The 17,263-nt window shown below is 37.7% G+C and overlaps 1 protein-coding gene across 1 annotated transcript in view; it reads left to right on the top strand.

Moving 5' to 3' along the window:
- Positions 1-7,056, top strand: part of LOC149300426 (ubiquitin carboxyl-terminal hydrolase 13-like) — a 37,682-nt gene extending 30,626 nt beyond the window's left edge. The window contains exons 14-21 of the mRNA XM_089485346.1: positions 1,383-1,471; positions 1,607-1,729; positions 2,328-2,354; positions 3,272-3,415; positions 4,003-4,163; positions 4,680-4,839; positions 5,959-6,043; positions 6,969-7,056. Coding sequence (XP_089341472.1) covers positions 1,383-1,471; positions 1,607-1,729; positions 2,328-2,354; positions 3,272-3,415; positions 4,003-4,163; positions 4,680-4,839; positions 5,959-6,043; positions 6,969-7,056 — 877 coding nt within the window. The remainder of the gene's footprint in view (positions 1-1,382; positions 1,472-1,606; positions 1,730-2,327; positions 2,355-3,271; positions 3,416-4,002; positions 4,164-4,679; positions 4,840-5,958; positions 6,044-6,968) is intronic.
- The last annotated feature ends 10,207 nt before the right edge of the window (positions 7,057-17,263 follow it).

Below are 17,263 nucleotides of genomic sequence, written 5' to 3' on the forward strand. Positions count from 1 at the left end.
CTCAGGAAAGTGGAGGCTATGTCCAGAGATGAGCTGAATCAGTATGTGATTGAGCAGTCAGAGTATGTTGGGAGAAGAGGAGGTTCCCTGTGCTCCCAGGGCAAGGAGAGGCCCTGAAAAAGACAATCCCGGAGCCAAGTGAGGCAATACCTGCCTGGACATTTTGTGTGTTGTCTGGGGGAGGTTTTCCAGAGCCTGGCGTAGCTGGGTCTGGCTGGGAGGTTGAGTTAGTGGGTGATTAGGCTGGTCAGTCTGGACCAGCATAGTTTAGTTAGAGAGGGCTCCAATTGGGAGCTAGGTTTTATTTTTATGATTTGGTTTTTGGGGTTTAAGCGGGTAAAATAAAGTGCTGTTTTGTTCAAAGCTGCTGTTACTGACTCTGATTGCGCTAGAGGACTGTGCTTAGGACCCCTAAAAGTGACATGTATAGCCCTCATGCTATAGGGTTTGTCACAATACCTAGAATCACTGTGTGGGCTAACTCTTTGACTGACAGAAGATGTGTTCTATTACCATTTTTAGTATGTCTGTAATTTCTCTGCTGGTCTAGCGGTTCTACTATATTTTTCCTGTTCGCCAAAGTGCAGGAACATCCATTAAAATAGCTTCAAAAGAATCGTTCTTTTGTAAGATGGTTCTCCATATCACTTCCTCCTAGGTATAATTTCAAAAAGTCTATCTTGATGCCCCTTACTTTCTTCCCCAATTTAGCCTACCACCTAAACTCTCAATTTGCTGTCTCCTAGCAAGGCTTGTAGGATATATAAATGATATGTGTTAATAACACATTGATCAGTGTCAATTCAAGCATCAATAATTGGCATTCAATTATTGGCTGGCCTATCAGGAACTTGATACATAAGTTGCCCAGTCTTAACATCTAAGTGATACACAGCAATGGGCAGAGTGGATAGGTAATATTTCAAATTTGATATATCTGTGATATTCAATTTGGACTTGTAAGCCTAAATATGCATCTTCCAAGCACATACCTTCCTAATGTAGTTATTACATTGAGCTACTGTACTGTGGCTCATAAAAGGTTCTTGGTCACTTAAAGTGACGTTTCTTACACCTTTTTTTTCTTGTCGACAACTCCTTTTGCCACAAGGTCATCTAATTTCTTTTCAGCCAAAGGCTAATTAATTATTAATTCAATAATTCATGGAGCTACAACTCTTCTGGCCGTATTTTACTATTGTTACCTGTTTACTCACTTTACTGTTTATTCCCTCCTGGTGTGAACATTGAACCACAGTCACCACAGTACTGTACCCAGGCCATGCTACAACTACTACTAAAAGCCCTGACAGCTCTGTTATATGAGACAAAGTAGTGTGTTCTTTATTCATGCACAAATCTATGTTTGTTTTCTTTCATAGGACATCTAATTTTGCTTCATTCCCTGAGTATTTGGTAGTCCAGCTAAAGAAGTTTACATTTGGCCTTGACTGGGTGCCCAAAAAACTCGGTAGGTATTACTATTTATATGAATATTTTGTTATTGCGTGCAGTGATGATTTTCAACAAACAGTAAATAATTAAATATGTAGGTGTGATCATAGGTGATAGATATATATATCTTTTCTGCTCTTCCTTATAATAGATGTAACTGTGGACATGCCAGATCTTCTCGACATTAACCACCTCCGAGCAACTGGGCTCCAAGCTGGGGAAGAAGAGCTTCCAGACATTACACCTCCAATAGTCATTCCTGACGACCCCAAAGGTATAATGTTTAGGCATAGTGAACACATCCAGTAACCAAGGATCTCAACATAATCAGTCTATTTTGGCAGACCTTTCCCAAGCTCTCCCTTAACCTTCTTTGACCAAATCCTTACCTTCACATTGTATAACCATATCCACCATAAGATTATATCACACTCTTTATTCACCACTGATTAGAAAGAAAAATAAAGGAGTATATTATCTGATCAATCCATAAATGAAGTCCATCAAAATATAAAATGATACTCTGATTAATTGGCAGAGATGTATTGTATATAGTATTTAGCAGTGTTTAGAACCTTCTTTTTCATTGCCTCAATGTCAAATTTGGACAAGTCCTTTTGATCTTGTGTTTTGCTCCTGTCTTGAAACAATTTTCCTAGTGCCCATGTGTTGGATCTTGAGGACTTTTTTTTGTATGTTGTAAAATGCTGACTTGCACCTTTTGTTATTGTATCTTTAAAAAAAATATAGCCTTATGTGTAAGGCCTTAAGTGGTCGGCTTTCTGGTAACATAAGCAATAGAGATGATGATTTGCTAAGAATTCTGTACAGGGTTTGAACGGAGCCCATAAATTGCATTGTTTTTCTTGCAGATCGCTTTAGAAACCACTACATGGAGCGTAAGTATCCTTTCTCCAGCTTTTTTTATATATGTTTTGTGCAAACCAATATCTGTCCTGTACACTATTTTTCTAGATTTAGCAGTAATTAATTAATTATAAGAAAAATGCATATAGCTGTAATTGTCCAAGAGAAGATAGAGTCTTTAGTGAAACATGATACCTTTTATTGGATCAACATAGAAAGAGATAGAGTCACATAAGTTTTATGTAATAAAATGGAGGAATAGGGAGTGAATAAAGAAATTAAGACTTTAGAGGCAAAGTCCTTTCCCCTTAAAGATTGTTAAAATACCCACAGTTAATGTTGTACTTAGACTAATGAAGTAAAGCTGGCCCACATATAGAACATGGTCTGTACTTTGACGTGGAGTGCTCCAAATACCAAGGACAAAATTAGCACCCAATAGTGGACAACCCTTTCTAAACCAAAAGTTTTTTAATAAACTGCTTTTAAACATCGACTTTTGAAGGGTAGGTACCTCATTGTAAACTGAGCTGCTACTTTGAGGCAGGTCTGGAGAACAGGTTCAGAGCAGAGCTTTGCAGTGAAACAAAGATTAACACCTTCTTATTTAGCATCTACATTATGTTTATATTCCTTCTAGAAAAAGCGATATAACTGTATTGGTCCAATAGAAGATGGAGTTTTTAGGTAATTTTTTGGGCCAACGCAAAGATGCAGTAATATAAGTACTCAGGACCTTTAGATTCTTTAGATGGCCCAATAAAAAATGTCACCTTTAACTAAAGACTCCTACCAGAAATGCGCAACAATATTCCATATGAATTTTCCTTCTGCTCCCCACCTGAGTAGTCAAAAGTGAACACAAGGCAGTCATACGTAGATTGCAAAGCATGTTAAGTTGCACGTGTGCATAGCATTATTGAATGTTCACTTCTGCTCTGGGCCGTAGCTCCTGATATAGATGAGTCTTCGGTGATGCAGTTGGCAGAGATGGGCTTTCCTCTAGAGGCTTGTCGGAAGGCTGTCTACTACACGGGGAATCTGGGAGCAGAAGTGGCCTTTAACTGGATAATTGCACATATGGAGGAACCTGGTCAGTCATTTGCATTTGGTGAACTCAAACACAATAAATGTTACATGTAAAAGTGGCGGCAATGGCCAGGATTTTTTCCAGGCATCAGTGAGGGAGGGAATGCAGAACAGGATCTGCCCAGCTCTTCTACAGTACAGCCTACTATTCGCCAATCTATAATGGTTAAAGCCAAGCAGCTCATTAGATTATTTCACATAACAACTGGCTATACAGCAAGGGAAGGTTGTGGAAACTGTAAGAACACAATGAAAGGAACAGCCAGGTTTAAAATGCTAGTGGTAGTAGTTATCTAATAGTAGTTCTCACTGCTCATTTAAAACTTTTTGTCTTGGCTGGTAACCCTGTGTGATATACAGCGTATGTGCAATCTGAACTGTGCCCAGCCAAATGTACTTTCCTTATCTCCAGATGGTAGGTGGCTTTCTAGCTGTTGTCAAACTACACCATCTATGATCCTGGTGATTGGACACCTAATATATTCCTTATCGTTTTAATATTGGCTGTAACTTTAATTCCTACTGTTCCATTTTATAGATCAAAGTGTAATCTGCATCCCGCTTAAACAACGCTCTTTTCTTCCTTGCCAGATTTTGCAGAACCATTAAACATCCCAGGGTTTGCTGCTGCGGCATCCATATCTTCTTACGGGCAGAACGTGCTTCTGAATCAGCCTCCAGAAGAGATTGTAGCACTTATCTCGTCTATGGGATTTCAGCGAAATCAAGCAATTCATGCACTGAGGGCAACCGTGAGTTAAACTGTATTAAACATGCCAGTGAACATGATATAGTCATTCTGAAGCACAGGAATCAGTGACACTAGTAATGGGGAGATCCCAGTGGCCTTAAACTTCATGGTCATCTCCTCCTACGGCTAGCTTCAAGTTTGGACTCATAATCCCTAATAGTAATAAAAGGACACTACCAAAAATACGTTTATATATTTAAATAGGCTTCTGTTTTATATTTTCAGCCTTTTTACTAATCGTATAACCTGTGCTAGCTTTCTCTTTTCTAAGAACTATAGCTATATCTCCTCATGTACACACTTTTTGGTACAGAGATATTTCTCAAATAGATTCCAGTTATTTATGAATATAAATATGTGTCATTTAGATGCATTTACTTTGCTGTAAAAAGCCACCCAAATGTTGTAATCAGATATCTATATTAATTTTAAAGTGAAATGTGTCTGCAGTTGAGGCAATTATAAATATTGTTTGTGGATACCGTTCCTTTAAGTATGCGCCTTTTTTCTCCTCAAGAATAATAATTTGGAGCGAGCACTAGATTGGATTTTTTCACACCCTGAATGTGAAGATGAGTATGGGAACTCTTCAGAATCTGTTGATGCCGACAATAACCAGAATGGCATAATTACCCAAAATGAAGATGAAGGACCTCGAATAAAGGATGGAAACGGAAGTAAGGGGAACATAGCACAAAGCACTGCAGTGCCAGAGACGTCTTATTTAAATGTACTGATTTACATTTTCCCATTATGTATCTTTTGCTGGTTGAATGTAACCGATGAACTGAGAAACCCATGTTACAGTTTATTTACCACCCCACAGTATTGCCCTGTAATATGTAAGTTGTGAAGAGGTATGATGACTGAGGTAAGGTCCATTTGCACAGTACATAAACGTTAACATCTCCTCAATCGATGTGGCCCCGCTGTTTCATGCCCAGCAGCCCGATGATCACCTAAGGCCTTAAGCCAAGGGAGTGTCTTACACTTAAGCCATAAGGCTTGTGCACCACGTGCCACCATTCCACAAGACGGTTAGCTCATGCACCATATAAACCAAATATATAAAAACCATAAACATATCCATAAAATAAAATCACTAGCTGCAGTACCACATTGTTTACCACAACCATAACTGGGGAGGCTGGGGGTATTTATTTTCTTACTGTAAGAAAAAAGACCCTGTTACCGTGCTTTTATAATTGCACCCCAATCTGTGTTTTGCACATACACACCACTTTCAGTCCTAGGGAGCCAATACCCGTGAAAAAACGGCATGAAACTAAGATCAGGGCATTTTCACCTCAGCCATGGGCAGCCTTTTGTAGGATTTGGCCTCTCCCCCAGGCCCTTTCTTTTACATGATAGAATCCCAGGTAAATTTAACTCCATCCTTTATTATGATTGAATGTTAATCATAAGGAGTTGAAATAAAGCCTGCGATTATACATTGTGACTGATAAAGGTAACCAAGTCAACATATATTGCCCCACAGCAGCAGGACAGCAGAGTTTTAACAGATGTAGCGTGTCAGTGGTGCTTTGCCCAAATAATTAATGATGACATCATTATGGCAGCATTAGATTTGTATGACCCGCTGTTAGAACACTAGCAATTTAGGGAAACCCATTTGGACTTGTAAAATCTGTTAAATACACTTTATGAAATGCTCAAAGTAGAATAATGAATTTCAAACAATGGATGGTGTCATTGGGTCTTCATCTAAATCCTGAGACCTCACCATGTCAGTGAGTGTTTGATTGACCGTGACATGCCTTGTCTTCCCTTCTCAGGATATGAACTCTTTGGCTTTATTAGTCATGCGGGAACATCCACAATGTCTGGACATTACGTCTGTCATATCAAAAAGGAAGGAAGGTAAACATAAATACAGGAAAAATAATACGAAGAACTGTCATTACTTGTCATATGAATTTTATTTATTGATTAATTCATTTTTACATTGACTTTTACCTTAAGAAGGAATATATTTTTGAAGGAAGAAAGATCCACTAATATAGGGTTACTTGACATTCATTAAACTCCTTTCTGGACTGAAAATACGCAGATCAGACACTTTTACCAAATATTGTTTTTTGAAGATTCATATTCTAAATAAATGCATGTAATTGTGGTGAGAGTTTATAAAATATATCTACCCACCTTATTTGTATATATATAACATTTTGAGAAGCCACCTAAACATTTTGTTTAACAGGAAGTTAAAATAGTATAGTTCCTTTTAAATACTTTGTAAAAAAAAGTTCTCATTTAAAGAAAAATATAGTAAAAGGTTCCTACACTCTGTCTAGTGATTTCTGAATTGTAAGATGGCCTTGGTAAACGGGGGTGAGCCTATGATGACCGACACCTGCCAGATTTTCCTTGGTACCTTTATAATCGGTATATTAACCACATTCCAACTAATAATCCCCAGACCACACCAAGATAATGCCCAAAAAACTTTTTTTCCCCTTTCTTTCTCCCGAGTTCTTCCCCGGTAGTAAAATTGAGGAGGTATCATGTCCTCTATCCTTCAGGTTCCTTATGTTGCATAAAGCTTCAGTGCCAGGATATGACATCATATCTTGGCACGTGGAAGTGGTGCGCATGATGGATCTGCACAATCTAGGTCTGTACTAGAGGAGGCACAGATCTCAAACACCTTCTCTCTTTTGTTGGGGACGGATCACCTTAGTGCACCCTGTTGGTAAAGATCATTAACTCATTTCTGTTTAATACTTAAGACAACACTATTATCCTTACATTGTATTATGCCCAACCATGTTTTTTTGTTTTCCAGATGGGTGATTTATAACGACCATAAAGTTTCCGCTTCAGAAAGACCACCAAAGGACTTGGGCTACATTTATTTCTATCGCAGAATATAAGTGAGGCCTTTATAAAGCCATATCATTTTTTTTTAAACCCTCTGCAAAAAAAACGTGGGACTGACGCCAAGAGAGAGATAAAATATTTATATGCAGTTTGTTTAAAAAGAAACCAGTATTTGATGCTTTTTTAAGCGTTGCATCTTCTTTTCCAAAAATGTAGGTTCTTTTCCTTAAATGTATGTTTCTGAATGAATGTACCCAAAGGTCGGCAAATTACCAGAAGTTCTGAAATAATTATTTTAATAACTAGGAATTCCTTCTGGATGTTACATAGTATGTCTATATTCTAAAGCTTTAAAATTTGAGACTGCAAGTTTTCAAGTGGGACTACATAAATAGTATGTAGTTTCTAAAACTTTGGATGCCAAATGTGCTAAATTCTCTTGCCCTCCTATCATTCTTAGAAAACAGTAGGTGGCACTGCAACTACACCTATGAATTCCCTACGTCATATAGTAGCAGGCCAGAATTGCATCCATTTGCTATGCAAAGCAAACCATAATATAAAGATAGGTCCATGTAATTATTCGGGTTACGCTATAACAGTTATTCCACCTTTATTATATTAGCTACTGATATCCCTCTTAGGTCTCTGGTATGTCTTTCTCTGCAATGTTTACTTTGCTGGCAAAGTTGAAGAAGTCGTTATGGAGCATCAGGCTGGCTGTGTTCCATCTAACACATCTCCTATGGACACATGGTAGTTAGTGTGGCCATCCAATGGCAGAGTGGGATAAATATGTGAGAGCTTTCTTTTTCCAAGTGACATGAAAGGCTCACATGCTCTGGATTGTAATCGTTTATGATTGTTCAGAGGAAGGCCGGCTCCGACCAAGGCAAGAGAAGAGAAAATATGTGAACACACCCTCGGTATCCGTCACAAAATATTTTTGGGAAGTGGGTATAATCAGGTTTATTGATTAAAATCGCTTTCAGCAAAACCAAAGTTGACCTGCAAAGGTTCAAAACGACCCTTATGTCTTTATGCCACGACAATAAATGTCACTACATAGAAAGTCAGATCTACTTGGAATTATCAGTATTTTCTGATAATTCAGAAAATTCGGAGATGCCTTTTCACTGTTTACATTGTTACGTGGGAGGACTAAGAAAAAGAACAAAGTGTGATGAAAACCAGAACATACTATGAAGGACATAGTAAAACATGCAGCAGGTGTATGTCAGTATAATAGTGAATACGAGATAGTATCACATATAGCTATCCTGTAGCAATAAGTTAAGGAATTGCCAGGTGCTCTGCGGTTGAAGTGCAATGCTTTAAATGAATAGTAGCATTAGTCATGTATTCCTAGCAATGTTATTTTATAACACTGCGCCCACCTCTTGTAACTAGGCCTATACAGAACAACATATAATGCTGCCGAATATACTGTGTGAAGTCGCAACATCGGCGTTCTTTCTGTACCAAGGTGCTATAAAAGCATGGGGTGCGTTCACTAACCTGGGAGTTCAACACCTAAACTTTTTGACTATGAATGGGAAATTCCAATGAGCTACTTTGACCCTAAATAATGCACAGTCAATGGGCAATCCTTACTTTAACCATGAGTAATTCTCTTGCAGGAGACATCAGTGATGTTGACCCTTCATAATGAAGCTGAAATGTACAACTCCTGGGTTAATGAACCCACTCCAAAACTGCTTATATGTCCACAGCATATTTTTTATGCAGTGTTTTTTCCTTTGGTATCTTTGAAGAACAAGAGCTGGAGTTTGTGATTTAGATGCTAATAACAATAAAATACATATTTGTGTGGAAGGCACATATATGTATATAATATACATATGTTATAGACATAAGACCAATTATATGAGGATGCGAATAGAAAAGTCTGTTGAGAAGAAAAACACAGACACCATCTTTTGAGCAAACAGAGAGAAATTTGAAATATCACTTTCTTCCATGCTGTAATTTAAAATAATGACGTGCCCAATTATCAAAAACATTGACTGTTTATCATGTTCAGCATGACAAAGAGCTAAGTCAGCAGTCCCTATATTTGTAGAGTCTGCATTTTAATGGTTTTTATATATATAAAAAAAAATAATAATAATCCTTCCAGAGAGCTTATTTAAGACTGTTCTATCGTTAGTCATGGCACTGGATAATTCACAGGACAGGAGAAGTGCATGATTATGTTGCTGGTAGAAGAATACAGCGTCGGTAGATTTGCATTATAGTTTGTAATTTGTAGACTACATCAAGTGCCACATCACAAGAGCAGTTCTTGTGAGCTCAGAAAGAATTGGAACATGATCTGAGTATTAGGTTCTCGCGAAATGCATTTTATATCAAGTGAAAGAGGAAAGTAATCATTAAAATGCTTAAATTATTGTTAAACCTCCACTGACACTGCCACCTCTGAGTTGAGATTATGGTCAGTTATTCTATGCAGAATTAGTTAAAGAAAAAAAAAAATCAAACATGTCATTAATTAGTACATGTGATGTAATCTATGCCATGTCATTGCAAAGGCATTGTGTTTAAAAGGAAATAAAATTAGAAATCTCTTTTTTTTAATATGAAATGTTCTTATCAAACCAACCATGTCAGTCTGCTAGAATTGTTCCATTATTGTTAGCATTATGACTAGAATGAATGTATCTCTGGAATGAACGTGCCATTAAGTTTACTGGCTCAGTATTCAACCTCATACCATGTTTATTTTTTTTTTAATCTTTTTTTATCTTTCTTTTTGCTGAGTCAGATGTAATGGCTAGGAGCTCTCCAGGTTTGACCTGGAGTCTTCCGGTGCAGTGCTACTTCCCTGGGTCCCTGGGTCACTTTTCCCTTTTCTCTGGCTAGCGAATTGGCATTTGCTCATGTCCCGCTCAATTCTCCTTTTTCTCCCAGCCCATTTAATACTATCTGGCACTAGCCCTGTCTACAAGTATGGCTAGCCCTGCTCTCTCACAATGTGTTCCGGGTACCATGCCCCAAAAGTTTCCTGGCTAAAGTAATCATGTAAAGTCAAAAGCATGACATAAAACCAAGTTGCTCTATTTGATACAGTGTTCAGAAAATATTCATGGGCTGGGCAATAAATTCAATGAAAATATTTGTACAATTATATTGAATGTAAAATGCATAACTGATTCTCTGTGTGTAAGGTAATCACACAAATTTGCTTATGTACACAGATTCCCTGTTTGACTATGCATAGAAATTAATCGTGACATAGGCTATAAAATACCCAGATGATAAACTGACAATCCATTGTCGATTAATACAACTGAGGTTCTGTAATAATAATAAAAAAAAATCCCCCAAAATTTGTGTGTCCATATTTAAACCGTTTCTTTAAGAATCCCAACAGTTGTGGCTTGATTCTAAATTAAAGTCTTGGATGTAATCAATAGACTTACATGTTTCAATAGAAGGCAATGCAATTCCATTTGGAAGCAGAGAGATTAAATGTCTCTCCGACATGGCATTTGATGTATGCATTGATGCGTGTTGTGTGTGTATTATATTCCTTGTAATTGTTGCAGCCGGGTCTTTGTGTGCTTCTATGGTTTAAAATATTTAATATTTTTGATAGATGCCCTTGATCTGGATCCGCAATATCTTATCTCTGGGAAACCTATCGTTCCTTAAATGTTAATGTTTCTTAGCTATTCTGTTTCTTCCATTGTTTTTGGAACTTCACTGCCCTTGCTTGCTTTTCCTGCACAGACTGAATAAGGAACTGCACAGCTGATCAATAGAATGATGAAATATCCTCAAAACGGGACACTACAGAACCTGCATATAAATGCTGCAATCATTCAGAAAGCAAGGACTTCTTAAAGTACTCTTAAGTGGACAGTTTAATGTCCTGGACACCCACGCTAAACATGCATGCATAAAAAAAATCTCCTACATGGAAAATACCTGGGGGAAGGAGAAGGGCATATGCATATAGGGAGATTCTGCAGAATGCCCCTCTGGATTTGCAAATGGAACATCACAGAAATTTAAAGGGACCATGCATCTATCATTTAAGTGCATACGATCACTTCTCCAAGGACATATGTGATTAAAAAATATAAATACATAAAGCCAAGTAGCTGAGAGGTCAGGCAAAGATAGCAATTGGGCTTGAGGATTCCGGTGAATCCCTTCATGCATTTACAAGAGTTGAGATAAGTTAATTTAAAAGGGACATTAAGCGATCATATGCGTTAAGTGAAAAAAAAAAAGTTTAAATCCAGGAGATTTAGCTATGCATTACACATTACAGTGCTGTGAACTGTAATATAGGTTAATATTGACAAGAGCTTGGTTCTATCTGATTTTACACCAATAAACCTCCTTTATTTGCAGACCTGGAGGCCGCCATTGTTGTCCTATGATATTTTGTGTGGCTCCTCTCTGCTCAAACACCACACTGAGCTGATTCTTTATGGCAGTGCTCCAAAAGTCCTTCTTTTACAATGAAATCCTTCATTCACATTTTTTGTTTGGTAGATTGGGCTAAGATAACCAAGCTAGAACACATAGAAATGGCTGTTGGAAAACATCATATTATGCAAAAATAACAAAAAAATAAACAATACTTTTAAAACGTATTTTTTACTGATAGTACCAATAAAAATGGAGGAGTTTCTTCTGTAACAGTTCAGTTAAAAGCAATAGTTTTATAGTGTTAAAAGAAATGATCAAAACAGGATACAAATCAGATGTGCCTATTCACAATAAACACTTAATCACAATCCTACACCTGCTTTTGATTGTGTTCTCTGTTTCCAGCAAAACCTCTTTTTCAATTAGATGAAACCTTGGAATAATTACAGTGACACATATCATACTAAACTGCCCAGGAACTTGTAGGCATTAGTGCAAAAATATGGAATAAAAGGTGACATCTTGTCCACCAGTCTCTGAAATCTTCAGGAAGCCACACTAAAGAAAGTTGTCACCTTTTTATCTTTGAACTTACTTGCCTTCACAAATGCCTATCAATATATATATAATACTATATTATAAAAGAGGTAGTAGAAGTATTATTAAACACTCATCTACAGACACCAGACAAGCCAGAAGGCTTGTTTTTCCCTCAGAAATCTTATGGTGCTGCCACAACCACAAGGGATTCTGGGTAGGCGCATGCAAATAAAGTTAACAATTATCACCTTTGCCTCTATATCCACTTTATACATGGATCCCTTGAAAGTAATTGCCCGCTGTACAACACAGCCTTCAGACAAAACTCGGGAAGAGGTACAGTAGCCAGATCACTACTCATGGACAGCTGTTTCGTCCTTAATGGGACTCGTCAGCGTGAGGTTGGGATACTGGCTTAATACGTGAGGCTTGGGGTAACCAAGAAATACCATTACATAAGTTATGGTGGGTAAAGCCTTCTGGCTTGTCTGGTGTCTGTAGATGAGTGTTTAATAATACTTCTACTACCCCTTAAATTTAAATGGAAGGGTTTCCATCACCTTTACCCACCATGGTATTTTATAAAAGAGGAGAATACAAAAAGTTGAATCTAAAATAATCTTAACACAAACTTGTCTCCGACTCCATTAAGAGGTTGTGGTAAATAAGACAGAAGGTGAGGAAGTGCTTGGAGGTCAGAGGCCAGGTGGTCTGGAAGGTGGGGAGTACAGAAGGTTTCCAGAATGCAGGTTGTGATTATTAAGAGGATAGTTCTCAGAAGAAGTGGGCTTTAGACAACATTCAAAATAGAATAGATAGGGGAGAGTCTGAAAGAACATGAATACAGTGTTGGTGGGATCCTAGCACTGTGAGTAAGAAGAAGTGAGGAGGACAGAAGCAAGTTGTGGGCAAAACAAAGAAGAGGTGTTAAAGTAAACAGATGTATAGGGTGGTGCAGTGCTGTCTAGAGCGTGGTAGGTAAGGAGTTGGCAGAGGTGTTCTGAATGGATTGGAGCGTTGAAAGGTGATGACAGGGCTAGGCCAGTTTGTAGTATCACCATCACAAACGTTTACAGGTATGAATATCCACCTTTGAATTTATTAGCATAAGTATTAATCCCATTAGTGGAAAGTATATTTATGTCTTGCACTTGAGGGTATAATAAAAGCGATATAGATATACCTGTAGAATTTAGCGACGGTGAGAAATCTATTCAAATGTCTAAAAAACTTACAACTGTTTCCTCACATATTAATAATTCAGAGTAACCAGGAAGGGTGATGAGTTGCATGGTGGTATGTATATCATATTTTCAGCGAAAGGGACAGGAATGTTTATCTTTTGGGTTTAGAATTTGCTTCGATAGCAAAGCAGATCTTATTGCTGTACAACCGCCTGGCTATGAAAAGCCTACATTAATAGTCAATGCCAGGTAATTCACCTACTGGTTCCAGATGGGATTTAATCTGTTGGAAGTATTGTTCCAAATAGCTGTGAGTATGCGATAATCCTCAATGCGCTGAATGGATATTTCTTTGATATGAGAAAACATATAAGAAACATAAATGCAGAACGAGGATAAGTGCTTTTCAATGTGTGTATTGTTAAAGCAAACGGTGCAGTCAGGGCGAGCCCTGCGTATTTAGGGGCCGCATTTTAGATGTTTTACAAGGATATTTATCTTAAATACAAGAAATGGAAAAACTAATGCCTAAGCATAGCGAATTCAACATTAAGATAAATCTTCAAAGTTGTATAAGTCTCGCTCTGTGAAAATGTGGGGATTAAGAAATTAATTAAATGATTATAGAATACTGTATGGCTGTTACATTTTACTTTAAAATCGACAATATAAATATTGACTCTAACAATAATACATATTAAGACTTACTGATACAGAAAGAGAAGAGGGCTTACAAATGTTAAGATTTCAAAAACATTTAAGCTTAAAATCTATTTGATCATACCACCGCAAAAGCATTATTGCGTCCTTGATTCCTGACAACATATTACATAGGTTTATTTAGTGTAAATAACTGCAAGGAAGAGTGACAGATCATCTTTAACAGGGAAATCAAACATTATGCCCCTGCGCCGAGCATGGGTTAAAAGAAAAGACATTTAACACAAAGCCATGAGCTGCACAATAAAGCCGTAGAGCCAGATGTAAGCACTTCCCTCCGAGCATAGCCAAAGACTGGAAATCTTGCCTATTCATTACTTTTACAATCAACAAACACGGCTTTTTAAATGACCATCTGTTAATAGAAGATTGTGGTAAACACAGTCAAGGGAAAAGTAAAATGAAGACAGACAGCAAATCTTTTCAGCAAGCCGAGTGAATTAAACCCTGACTTATTTCCCCTTTCAGCTTAGACCTGTCATCTTCCTTCACAAAGAAAACGCTGTAGCTGTTAAAAAAAGAAATCAAAAGTGACAACCCCATTCTTAAAAACAATGCTGTCATAAAAATAACCCCAAATATCTGCAAGCACGTATTTAAATGGTTCTGTACAATATACGGAAGCTTATTCACTACAAGTTATATACTGGGGAGGCTTTTTTTTATCTAGCTTTAACACCCACTCACTCACCACTGAACACTTACACACACACATACATACACACACATACACACACACACGTTCTTTCTCTTATTCCTCCTCTCCCCCTGCCAGGTGCCACTAACACTGTAATCAATTCTCTGTTTATTGCACATTGTTAATAAAAGCAATGCAGAATCACATGTACAGAGTTAAAAACAATTCACAGTAAAAGAAAACTTGGTTTCCACAAAGCGTACATAGAAAATGATACAATCTGTAATATCACAATATTTGTGACTGATAAGTACAGGCTTCACAAAAGTGTGAAGTCACAGAGGTGGATTACAGCGATAACAATGTGTAAACATTGGTACCCAAATAAGTGTTATATAAAATATGCCAGGTGAGTGGAAGAGAGATCGTACACAGCTAATGGAAGCTACATGTGTGCATGGGTACCTTGGAGTAAATAAAAGAAATAATAAACTAGCAGTCTCAAAATGAAAACAGATAAACGGTATACTGCGACCCGGTGACACGCCTGGCGTTCATAGCCAAATGGTAGGGAAAAAAGAAAATTATAAAACGAGATGTTTAAAACTAAAAACCTTAGCCGTGTAAGGGACTGATCCTAAGGGAAAAAGGTGCAAGGATGGTTTTCTAAGTTAGAGACATAGGACCTCCAATGAAGCTCATTTGTATAGGCGCCACTAACACTGGGCTCACCCCTGACATTCCAACACCATAAGCTGACGCACAAATGACCAATAACATCATACGCTGACACCCACACCCACACATGCTAACACCACATACTAACACACATACACTCATTCTAACACCATAGACTAACACATTCTGTAACAGACACATGTATGCTAACATCCTATGCTCACAAACATTAATACCTTTTAGTAAAACACACATGTTTACACCATGCATGCTAGCCACATTAACACCAATACATACACTCTGCATGCATATATACACACTCAAGCTAATGTCGTCATACAATAACACACACTATATGCACATATGTGCTAACATTGCACTCTTTCTTACAGGCTCACACTATCCAACAACATACACTAACACACAACTGACTCTAACACCACACACACACATATATGGCGAGAAAACTTAAGGGATTCCTTTGGATTCTCTGGTTTTCTGCATTAATGTCAGAAAGTAGATGCCACTAAGCTGGTTCTCCTTTGTGGCCATTTTGATCAAATTTAGAAAATCTTTGCAAACGCACCTTTGAGAAATCAAATCTCCTTAACCCCTATACTGCTGCCCATGCCACACTTGTGATGTTTTGTGGTTAGTATTGCTTTTGACTTGACAAAGGGAGGTTGATACTCTCAAACGCTTGTCCTAAAAATGGAATGTTGATAAAAGGTATCATTCTATATTGCAGTCAATTTGGTAACTGCAGCCAACCTCTGTATACGCTCATCCGCAGATGTAGCATGCGGCCAGGCATATCCAACCAGTGCCCGCATACTACTGCACCCGATCTGCTCTTGGAGTGGCATATTGGATGAGCCAGTGGCCCACCACGCATTTGAAGTCTGATCTTCTATTGGAATGCTGGACCTTATGTGCAAAATCGTTTTGGCTGCATTTTTAAGTAGCAAAGAAAAAATTAGGGTAATCTAGTGGTCTATCCTTCTGGGATACTAGTGTTATTTTTGTATATGTGTTTGTGTACATAAGTTCCTGGCAGACATTCTATTTAGTATCCCTTTTTACTGGAACTTGTCACCAACTTCCTTCCATCCATCTCCTCATCCTTTTATGTTCCTGCTCTCATAATTTATTAACCTCCAGCTGTCAGCATCCCACTGTGCTTTTTCCTGGTAACACAGACACATCGCACCTTCATCAGCTGACTTGATATTTTGCACATAGTGGCTACTTACATCATGCTAATGTGACTTCAGACGGAAAGTTGTTATAAATCATAAATGAAATAGCATCATCCAAACTGTCCTTTTTTTCATCACAAAGTAACAGCCCAGCAGAACGTCAAAAGCAGCTTGGGTACATCAATAATTAGCTCGTCCTTTAGACAGAACAGCATCTTTGTAAGGAAAAGACTGCACGCTCTGTCACTGGGGCTGTGAATATTTATGCAAAATTAGACAACATAATATGCCTTCACAAGTGAATATGTTCATTTTATGGATTCTATTCTCCATCCTACAACAACTTACTCTTAATTATTGCTCCAAATAGCTGGAACTCACTCTTTTTACATTTGTCTCAATTACCAATATAACCCCTTTAAGAATGTAAGCTCGTGGGTAGGGACCACCATTCTTGCCAGGAAGGTTGTATGAAAGTGGAATAAGGCTAGATTGTAAACTCAGGGGCAGGGTCTTCAACTCCTGCATCTGTATGTTAACCAAATTTGTTTGGTGGTGCGACATATATTAATGCTTAATAAAGAATCGTTATAATAATTGAGGTTCCTATGATAATTAAACCTCACTTCTTTGAATAGGATTTCGGTTGTATCTTTAGACTATATTAGGAAAGGGTCTCTGCTAAATGTTCAAGATGCCTGTGAAGTTCAAACTTATTTGAAACTGTTGTCATACAAGCTGCATTAAAAACTCGTTACGATCAATTATTAGCTTACCTTGGCAGTCACTATGTCTACACATGGGGGACACCAGAGGATCAGCAGAAAACTCAGTATTATAAGTAAGGAAACTTTATTTTTCTTCCCATTTTAAAATGCACATTAGTTATTTATTGACA

This window comes from Sceloporus occidentalis, unplaced genomic scaffold (genome assembly GCF_023333645.1).
Source record: "Sceloporus occidentalis isolate IW3139 unplaced genomic scaffold, rSceOcc1.0.p SCAF_25, whole genome shotgun sequence".
NCBI lineage: Eukaryota > Metazoa > Chordata > Lepidosauria > Squamata > Phrynosomatidae > Sceloporus > Sceloporus occidentalis.